Raw genomic sequence first — 11,669 nt, forward strand, 5'->3', positions numbered from 1 at the left:
CAGTAGAAGCCGTTCTTCCGGTTAAGCCTTAATGCTCTCCCTCACCCCCCCGCGTTGGAATTTCGAAAAATCCCTTCTTATTGTGCATTGCCATGGCATTCCCTACTAAAACGCAGATAAAAACAAAAAATCGCATCTAAAATAGTAGAGTAGAAGCCGTTTTTCCGGTTAAGCCTTAATCCTCTCCCTCTCCCCCCCGCGTTGGAATTTCGAAAAATCCTTTCTTAGTGTGCGTTTCCATGACGTACCCTAACTGTGTACCAAATTTCACCTGTTTAGGTTCAGCGGTTTGCTCTGGGTGATGATGAATCAGTGACTCAGTCAGTCAGTCAGGACAAGTAATTTTATATATATAGATTTATTTAATACAAATATATTTTTTTCTTCTTTCTTTTCAAATAGTTCTACTTCATATTAAAATCTTTCACAAAATAATAAGTCCATCTGACTCCTCAAATCCATAGGTTCTTCACACTCACATACTGTATGCTTAATGAGTTATTTTCTCCATAAAAATTATACCAAACTCCTTTTAATTTGAAATAGCTAATATTTTGAGGTAAATTCAACAGCTTCTTATAAAGGATACTGGAAATTATATAAAAAATGACTGACTAAAACCTTTGAATGTCCAGTAAAAACATTTCATTGAGATAACAAATGTTTTCGACCTTAAATATCAGTCGTCTTCATCAGGTTTACAATTATTGAGATTCTAAGAACAGTTTTGTGATACGATTTAAACATTTAGAAATTTTCAAATCTTTCGTACAAAACCGTTGTGCGTGTTTGTTGCCATGGATGCAGATGTAATGTTGCCATAGACATCATGCAACATGCAAGTGAAAGTAAATGTGCATACTAAATACACTAATATATCAGATGTGTATTAAAAATACATATAATGTAACAGATTGATATGTGAGTTAAACTGTGTTGTGGGGTTGTCATCACATTCGTACTTGAACCTTCAAGCATGAGATATATTAATAGCATCCTTGGAATTGATGCAGTTAGTATGTAATCAGGCCTTATATATTTCAAGGGTTTCTAGAGATCGTAAGTGTTCCAAATGGTTTGAGAATCTGATCAGTTTGGCATTGTTAAGATCAGTACTTATGCAGGTGTCGAAGCATAAGTGGATAGGGCGGTATTATCTTTGTTGTGATCGATATCATATTTGTGTTCACGCAGATGCCTGTTGAGAGATCATTTCATTGACCGAACATACACAAGCTCTCTTTGAAACCTGTCATCCCATAGAGGTATAGAGTATACCCCTGGAGTGAGTTTTTTGTCTATTTTGTCCTTGCCATTACACAGAAGGTTATATATAGTATTAGGTCTCTTGTAAGCAATCTTTTTGTTTGTATACTTTGCAATTTCTCTGTAAATAGATTCAAGGTGGTGGTTATATTCAACCACAGCCAGAGACCTATTGTTACCTGTGTTGTGAGTGCAATTATCTGTATTGTTATTAGGGTTTAATTGTGAAGAATAAGCCCAAGCAATGTTATAAATTAATTTTTTATCATATCCGTGTTGTGTGGCTGTGTGCTGGATGCACTGTAATTCAGAAAGCGTGTCTTCGAAATTAGAGTTGTGGGTGAACGATCTTTTGGTTAGTGCCTGGAAGGCAGCTATTTTGTAAGAGAAGGGGTCTGCTGAACTGACTGGGATGAATAACAGAGTCTATCATGACTTGTAATGGACCTTAGTTAATATCTTGCTGCCATCCATTTGCAGATTTATGTCTGAGAAGTTTGCATTTGCATTGCTCATCTGGTCTAACTTGATACATAGGCCATACAGGTTATTGTTCATTGCCCCTATGAAATGGCTACTATTGGGCTCAGTTTTCCATAAAATAAGGATGTCATCCACATATCTTTTATATATAAGGATGTTGGGCATAAATAGGGGTATGATTCTTTGTTCAAGTTGTCTAATCACTAATTTACATAAATCCCCAGATAGTGGGCTGTCCATAGGAACACCACATTTTTGAATGCAAGTCTTGTTGTTGAAACGGAAAAAGGATGTGTAGCAAAGAATGTGGGCCAGTTCTAATATGTGTTTACAGTGTGATGTAGTACCATGATAGTTTAGTAGTAGATCCCTAATTGCACAAAAGCAAGGTTGGATTTTTATAGACAGGTATAATGAAACAAAATCAAATATAGTGATGTGGGTCTGCTCAGTTATGGTAAGTGATCTCAAAGTGTCTATTAACTCAATGGGGTTCTTGATTGCCATGGATAATTATTCAAGCTGTGAACTATACATTTGTGTATGGCAGTTTCTAAAGCCCTAGTTCGGGATCTAGCCTTGTCAAGGACAGGTTTCATAGGAGGATTATCCTTGTGGGTTTTGGCAAACACAAATAGCCTGGGAGTGTCAGGAGAATCAATCACAGCCCTGTTTATTTCAAACACTCTTGCAAGCATGTGTAAATCTTTTCACACATGCTTGTAGCTTGTTGACAAATCCTTCATCAATGGGTTTGCATTTTGTATCATGGATGTAAGTTTGAATCATAGAAATGTACGCTTCCTTCTTCAATAAAACAAAAGTCTTGCTCTTATCCATCTTGATGATGACTAAGTTATGATCACTTAACCATTTTTTGGATTTGGTTATGGTTTTTGAATTATGCAGATAAATGTTTTTGAATTATATTGAATTCAACTTTTGATGATTAATGTTTTATTCAGAGTTAAAAAGAGTTCAAGCAGACCACGTTATATGGAATCAGCATTAATCGCGGCAGTATTAAGCAGGTCTTACTGTAATTATATATATATTATATTAATATATTGAATTATTGGACTTGGTTATGGTTTTTGAATTATACAGACAAATGTTTTTGAATTATATTGAATTCAACTTTTGATGATTAATGTTTTATTCAGAGTTAAAAAGAGTTCATTTTCATATGATGACACAATAAACAATTTATATTTTTTGACGTTTTTTTTTAATGTGCATTTATGCAAATCTAAGATTTTTAGAACAATTTCTTTTAATCCAAGTAGTGTTGTAAAGCTGAATTCTTTACAGTAAAAAACATTTTTAAATTCTGAATAAATTCTTTTAGATTTGAAAAAACCTGTGATTATTTCACTTGTTGAAGCAGATAATATATTTTTAAAAATTTTTACACAAATTTCGTTACAGAAATATATTTTTAAAAAAAAACCTCAATTTTTCATAAGAATTTGTTTTGACTTTTATTATGATTATATAAATAATAATATTTTTAAATATTAACTTTGAATATTTTATAGTCATCATTTCATTATATAAGGAAAATATATGATACTTTTAAGGTTTGAAATGTATAAAAAGTTAGAAATAATGTATTTCTAACTTTAAATGTATAACTTTTTAAGTGTTATAACTTTATACTTTAAATGCATAAAAAAGTATAAAATATCAGTTATTTATTAATCTATAATAGTATTCAGAAAAACAAATAATAATAATTATTTCAAAGAAATACTTTTTATATTAATTAATAAATGATATAATTTTTAAAATCAAAACTGACATATATTTATTATATATTGTATATAAAATTATTTTACCTGTTTTGATTTCCTGTTAAATCGACTTCAACATGTAGTACATTTTTGTTTACAGTATTTCTGTATTTTTTCATAAAATCTTTTAAAATACTTGATGGAAGTGTAGACTCAAAATTATTTCCAGATGTCAGAAATATAATATTATCAAACTGAAATTTAATTTTTAAATTATATGTAAGAAAACTTATATTTAAGCATTCAACAAATTTAAGTTAAAATACACTACATATTTAATAATTTTTTATAATTTGGAAAATTATATAAAATTAAAATATTCTTATTGAATCATTTAATATCCTACAGATATAAAAATAACAAGATAAAACAAAAAATTAAAATGTTTAATTCTGTTTTATTTTTAAAATAAATAATACTGAAATCTTGTATGGATTTAGCATCTTTACTATGTAAATCCTGTAGATGCATTTTATATATAGATAGTATTTCATAAATATCTGTATTATTGCTTTGCAATACAGATGTGGAGTACATTATAATTTACATATAATTTTTTTATATAAACAATATCAATTTTATATATAATTGCAAATAATATAATTATATGTTAGCATAGTTTTAGTCACACAAATAGAGAGTTTTAGTACTAAAACTAAAACTTTATATATATAATAATTAAACACTGGTAAATGTTATTACTGATACACAAATTTCTAATCTTCCTGAGCTGACAGCCCCAAAAAAAATTAGCTTAGAAATTTGTGTACTGGTAAGCCTTAGGTTAGGTTACATAATAATTTGTGGAGCTTCTAAATATTTAGAGCTCTAAATACTTTAGAGTTTACTCTTAGAAAGCAGTAAAGGTATGATTTGTTAATTTACAAATGAATGATTTATCATCATCTTTCAAATTTTTATTAAAATCATATAATGAAACTTTCTACATTTTAAAAATTATTACACAAAATCTCAAATATTTTATCATTTATATTCTATTAGTTAATTTTACAATTTTTTTTCTAAATAATTCTTTAAACAATATTAAACAAATTTTTAATATATATAAAAATGATTTAATGTAGCTTTTATTTAATATACAAATTATCGGAAATAAAATAAAAATTTAATTAAATAATTTTAAATCTTTCATTAAATTTACCTTAAAATTTTCAATATGTATTATAAATTTTAATGCTTTAACAACCAATTAGTTCCCAAATTATTTAAATTATATTTAGAATGATGCACTATGAAAAACAATTTTAAAATGCTATAAAAAATAATAATAATCTTATTTAAGCACATGTTAATGTAAATATAAAACTGTATATGTAAGAGAAATAAAAAAAAAACTTAATTATCAGTTTGTTCGGATTATTCATTCATCAATAAATAGCATTTTACAATCCTTGCATTTTAGAGGCTTCACAATTGAAAGGTTTCGTTACTGCCATTTCTAGTTAAATTAATTATATTTTTGTCAAGAAAGCATATGAATAATGTAAAATATAGATGAATACAAAACTCTGACAAGAACAGATTTTAAGTTGCTTTGATAATTTTTATACACATTGATAATGTTATTTTTTTATGATTTTAGTTTGAATGGAAAGTATAAGTTTCATTAAAGTATAAAATTACTAATTAAAGACTGAAGGTAAGTAATAGCTTTCTTAAAAGTAATAAATTATATAAAAGATTTATTCAATTAAAATAATTATTTATTAATAGTTTATTTTTTTAATTTTATTATTAATATTTATACTTTTAGTTTTTGTTTTTAAAACTCATACAAATGTCATAAAAAGCATAAAATATTTCCAGATAGGGGCAGAATATATTAAAAATTACAGAAAGCTATAATAGCTAACTTGATATATAATTAGACAAATTCAATAGTTTACTATTTTTGGTAAATTCTCTGTGTGAAAAATACTTTACATTCTTTTTCAGATGGACCTACCTAAATTCACACCAATAGTATTTTTTATTTTGAGTGTTAGCTATTCAGATGACATTCAGCATCCTCTTTGTAATTTCAATCCTTTATGTACTTGTGCAAAAGCTGGACCAAATCCTAATCTAGTAAACTGCCATCAAGTACCATTAATAAGTCTACCTCAAGAATTATACAATAAAACATTATATATTCTTAGTCTTAAGTACAATGGACTAAGAATTTTAGATGAAAATAGATATTTTGAAAAAAGCTTGTGGAGATTAGAAATCCAAAATAATTTACTGACTAACATACCGAAGAAGCTATTTTTTGGTGTAGGAAAGACGCTTCGAGAATTATACCTAAGTTATAATGAAATTTTTCAAATCCCTAGAGAAGCATTAATAAGTTTAGAAAAGCTTGAAATATTGGATTTATCTTATAATCATATATCTGATATTTACAATGATGATTTTTTTGGAATAAAACAAACTCTTAAAATTTTGAATCTTGCAGGAAATTCCCTAACTCATATCAATTTAGATAGTTTTAAAGATTTTGAGTTCTTGCATACTTTAGATCTTTCTTCAAATATGATTATTACTGTGCATGATATGGCATTTCAACAAGGATCTAATCAACTAAAGAATATTAATCTCTCAAACAACCAGCTCATAAAAATTCCATTTGCAGCATTTGCTAATTTAAAAAATTTGCAAATTTTAAACTTAATGGATAATAGAATTCATGCTATATTTGATTCACTTTTTCAAACAAAACTCTCTCTTGATGAGTTAAATTTAAAAAATAACATAATTAAATCATTATTACCTTTATCATTCCAAAATTTTAATTTTATCAATAAAACATTTTTGACTGGGAATCCAATAGAGATAATTAACGAAAATGCATTTAAAGATACAAATATTAAAGAATTATACATAGACAACTGTGAAATTACTACAATACATCCAAATTCTTTTGATGGGCTTGATAATAGTCTACAAGTATTGGATTTGCATTTAAATAACATTTCTATTTTCCCTCAGTCAGCATTAAAAATCTTGAATAAGTTGAAGAATTTAAATATTGCAGAGAACAGAATTAACTTGTTCCCAAATAATGCATTTCAAAATATTAGAAAAAACTTACAACAACTTGATGTAAGTGGAAAGTATATGGTGACTCTATCATTTACAGAATTAAGTTCTATGTATAATATGAGAAGATTAAGTTTGAATGGAATCCATGGAAATATATTAAGTAAAGAAACATTTAAAATACTTGAAAATTCCCATCCATTTGAAAAATTGAGTCTTAAAAGGAATGGAATTTCCAGTATTGAAAATAATGCTTTTCGCAATTTACCAGGATTACGGTTCCTCGATTTATCTTTCAACAGCATTTCCAATATTCAACCAATGGCATTTAAAGACATTGGTTATTCTTTAGAAACATTATTCTTGCATCAAGCATTTTCACTATCAAAACTGGAACCTGAACCATTTAAAGAGTTATCTGAATTATATGAACTTGATTTAAGTGCTAATAATATTGTATTTATTCCAACTAATACATTTGCATACATGCAAAAATTAAAATTTCTCAATTTAAATCATAATCTTCTTACAGAAATTACTCCTGATCATTTTCAATATGTCAATAACCCAAATTTAGAAATTTTAAAAATTTCTTTTAATAAAATTAAAAATTTAAAACAGCATACATTTTCAAATCTTCGCAATTTAAAATATCTGGAATTAAATGATAATAATATACAATTTATTGAAAGTTTTTCATTTGTTAATCTTCATTCAATCACCCATATCAATTTGGAAGGAAATAAAATAGAAGAATTGGAATCAGAATCATTCCAAAATTTAATAGAAATTAAATCATTGAATTTTGCTTATAATGAAATGGAAAATTTAAATATAGATGCTTTTAATCAAGTTGGGACTATGTCTACTTTAAAAATTGATGTAAGTTATAATAAGATTAATAAACTAATAAAAAATGATTCAAACTGGCAGCCATTTCGTGAAATTAAAGTATTTGATTTTACTGGAAATAACATATCCTATATAGATTCTTTTTATTTAGACTCAATGAAATCTTCTCTCACAGAGTTATCATTAAGTTCTAATAACTTGTTTAATATAACTGCAACAACTTTAGCAAATCTTTATCATCTTCAGAACTTGAAACTTGATCAAAATTCTATTAATATTATTGAAGAGGATGCACTAACAGGAATGGAAAACCTATTATTATTAAACATTTCTCATAACAACATAATAGATTTGCAAGCAGATATTTTCCAAGAAAATACAAATTTACGAATACTTGATGTTTCATATAATATTCTACGTGGTTTACCAGATGATATATTTAAAAGAACAAAACTAGAAATATTATCCATTTCTCACAATAAAATGATCCATTTTCCACACGAAGCACTTCAAGCCATCAACAAAACCTTAAAATACCTTGATCTTTCACATAACAAGATTCGTTTACTTCATTTCGATCATATGAAATATTTAGAAAATCTAGTTTGGCTGGATCTTTCAAAGAATCATTTTCGACAAATTGAAGAAACCTCTTTAAGCTGGTTACCGAAACTTGTAAGTACAAACATATTCATATATTTCTAAATTGATAAAGATTTACTATTTAAGAAACCAAAAGTCTAAATCTGAATTATATATTTGATTCAGACTTATTTTTAATTTGTATTTTTATTTCAGACTTGCATTTTAGAATAAAAGTATTTTTAATTGTTTTTTAACAAATCTAGCATAAAAAAATAATATTTTGTAAATTGGATTCCTTAAATAGACCAAATATTTTGTAACAAATACAGTAGTACCTCAGGATACAAACACTCCAGCATACAAAATTTTCAGGATACGACATGAAATTCGAACATATTTTTGCTCCACGGTACAAACAAAAACTTACTGTACGACGTTACATTAGTTTGCAGTGCCATTTTTTATTCACTTCTGTTCATTGGTCTCAGTCCACGTATTTGCTTCGTCATGGAAGGATCTCACTTGATAAAGGAAATCTTGAGGTATTATCAGAAAGTGACTGATTTTATTGAAAAGAAACATTCCGAAAACGTTCACACTGGCTGGGTATTGCTGCTCAGAGTAATGACGTTTGCCTAAGTCATTTTAAAAACATTTTAAAAAGTAGGCAAAGCCAAACTTCTTTGGATAGATATTTTACCAAGCAACCTCTATCCAGTGAAAGTGCTGGTGGAAGTGAAGAAAAGAAAGCAAAAAGCAGTGAATAAAAAATTAAAAAAATATATATAAAACAGAAAAGATAAAAAATTAGTGTTAAGTTATTGTTACATTATGTTATGTAAGTTAAGTTTTAGTATTATTTCCCTTCTCCCTCTCCTTTGCCACCAGTTTACACCTCCACCATCGTCTATCCTCAAAGGTAAAGTGCAAATAAAAGTACATTTTTTTAATCAATTATTATTCTATTATGGTTATTTATACATTTATAACTACAAAACGCATTTTTCAGTATTTTCCTTACTAAAGTTATTTTTTTTCAATGTACTACTTAGCTTTAATTTGAGTGTGTTTTTCATGTTGGAACAATTTATTTGGTTTTACATGTAATCATATGGGGAAAAATGATTCACCTTATGACATTTTCATGATACGATCTCAGTTTCGGAACGGATTAATTTTGTATCCTGAGGTACTACTGTAATTTGTTGATATAAACTTATAAAAAATAATTTTAATTAAATTTTCCATTTTTCATTATTACAGAATTGAAAAATAATAGTTTTATTTCATGTAATCTAATTAATTTTTTTAAATTTAATTTTGCATTTTCTGAAAATTTATCAATTTTTCAATTTTATTTTATTATCTGAGTATTTTCATTTTTTCTTTCCTTTTCAGCTTGTGTTAAATCTGTCTCACAATCTTTTTCAACAAAAATTTTACCAGACATTAAAAACACTTCCAAAATCCCTCCATACATTAGATTTAGCTGGAACGAATTTATCATTTATTCCTGATTTGAACCTCCCTAAATTATTAAATCTAAATTTATCTTATAATCAAATATCATTTTTAGATTCTGGAAAGTTTTCTAATTTATCGACATTACATGTATTAGATCTGTCTTATAATAATTTTTCGTTACCTTCTCATCCTAATAGTACTTGGCAAAATCTCCCATTTCTAAAGAATCTTTATCTTTCTGGTAATCCTATTTTAAATTTAACGAATGATAGCTTTTTTGGATTAAATCAATTAGAAGAATTATGCATACAAGATTTGCCACTTCAACACATTCAAATTGGTGTATTTAAATTATTAAGATCTCTTCAAAAATTAGAAATGAATACATATTCAGAAAATGAATTATATGATTTAGGTAAAATAATTTCAAATAATCAAGGATTAAGACATTTAAAACTGCATGTACAAGAAAATGATTTTGAATATAAGAAAAAATATAATTTCCCTAAATCTCTTAAAACAATAACATTACAAGGAGAAAAACTTCAATCAATTAATGACTTTTTCTTCGAATCATTGGAGAAACGAGATTTAACAATACATATTTATAATACAAACTTAACTGAATTATCGTCAAGATTTTTTTATAATCTTGGCAAAATAATGAAGCTTAAGATAGACGTAAAAAATAATAAACTGAAAAAAATTGAAGATGTAAGAAATAATCATCATTTCAAATATGTAAGTCTAAAATTCTTCATATTTTATCTAACTTGATTGTTTTTTAAATAATATTTATTTTTTCAGATACATCAAGTAAAATTGCTTTCTCTGCTGTTATCTGGAAATCCTTGGAATTGTGACTGTAATTTAGCTTGGATCAGAGATTGGATTAGAGAAAAAAACTATAACAATATAGCAACTAATTTCAAAAATTCTGATTATCACATAGAAAGTTTAAGACAAACAGAATGTATTAATAAAAATAATCAATCCATTTTAGAAGTATTGAAAACTGATATGAATTGTTATTTGTCTTTTCAGTCAAGCTCAGCTGTTAATATTTTTCTGTATAATATATTGTTAATAATAATGTTTTCCTTTAGTATTATTGTATAGAATAAAATGTTATGGTTAATAAATAATTATAATAGTAAATTTAAGATTAACATTACTATATGAAAACTTTGACAGTTTTTAATAAATTGTTGGTACCTTTAATAAATCACATTTAAATTTCAACCATAATTTACCATTGCTTATTTACTGATATATGTTAAATCACTAGATCAATAAATTAAGATGGAAAAAGTTTGAGTATACAGTATTTACACAGTACTTTCATATTAAATTAAAAATGTTATCAAAAAATTTTACACAAACAATTTTACATATTTGAAAAAGATATGGTATATTTTGGTGTTAATGTATCTTTTTCAATATCCATATCAAAATATCCATATCAAAATATCCATATCAATATCCATATCAAAATATACCATATCAGTAAACTGCCTTAAATATAACAATAGAAAATATAAGTTTTTAACTTATTAATACATAAAACTGATAGATCATTTAAACTATAAATAACTTCGTGTGTTTATATTATATTTTTACAAAATTTTTGGCTAATTTAAAATTTGAAAAATCAAAAATTACAGAATTTTGTAAAGCATTTCTTAATCTTTTAGTTTTTATTTTATGATTTTTTACTTATACATAAAATATTATATAATATTTGTAAAATACATAAAACAAATTTTTAAAAATATAATCTGTAAGTATTTAATTAGGCTGTAATTATGAATTAGTCAGGAGTAGAGGATTTGATCCCGGGATCTCGAAAATCGGGATCCCGGGATCCCGACAACTTTTCAGTCCCAAAATTTTCGGGATTAAATTTTCCTAATCCCGAGATTTTCGGGATTGACATCATTTTAAAAAAATTGCAAAATAGACTGCATGAAGCGAAACGTTCAGTGCCAGTGCTTTTAACAGAATTGCTTGCCTATCATTTTAATATAAAATACAAGAAATTTTATTCCAAGCAAGCAGCAGAAATTAACCTAGCGGGCTTGCGATGCTTGCTTGGAATAAAACTTCTTGTATTTTCAACTAAAATGATAGGCAAGCAGTTCTCACTGGGTTACTTGGTAATATACTTCATTTTTGTATTTTTGA

At 26.5% G+C, this 11,669-nt stretch overlaps 2 protein-coding genes across 3 annotated transcripts in view; one reads left to right on the forward strand and one right to left on the reverse strand.

Moving 5' to 3' along the window:
• Positions 1-10,606, forward strand: part of LOC111630897 (chaoptin-like) — a 51,016-nt gene extending 40,410 nt beyond the window's left edge. For both annotated transcript variants that reach the window (XM_023375055.1, XM_023375056.1), the window contains exons 2-5: positions 5,146-5,202; positions 5,499-8,111; positions 9,420-10,226; positions 10,293-10,606. In XM_023375055.1, the coding sequence (XP_023230823.1) occupies positions 5,499-8,111; positions 9,420-10,226; positions 10,293-10,604 (3,732 nt within the window). In that variant the 5' untranslated portion in view covers positions 5,146-5,202 and the 3' untranslated portion in view covers positions 10,605-10,606. The remainder of the gene's footprint in view (positions 1-5,145; positions 5,203-5,498; positions 8,112-9,419; positions 10,227-10,292) is intronic.
• Positions 1-11,669, reverse strand: part of LOC111630892 (telomerase protein component 1-like) — a 143,799-nt gene that overhangs the window by 93,247 nt on the left and 38,883 nt on the right. The window contains exon 7 of the mRNA XM_023375050.1: positions 3,588-3,736. Within this exon, the coding sequence (XP_023230818.1) occupies positions 3,588-3,736 (149 nt within the window). The remainder of the gene's footprint in view (positions 1-3,587; positions 3,737-11,669) is intronic.

This window comes from Centruroides sculpturatus, unplaced genomic scaffold (genome assembly GCF_000671375.1).
Source record: "Centruroides sculpturatus isolate CEXI.00-Female unplaced genomic scaffold, Cexi_2.0 scaffold347, whole genome shotgun sequence".
NCBI lineage: Eukaryota > Metazoa > Arthropoda > Arachnida > Scorpiones > Buthidae > Centruroides > Centruroides sculpturatus.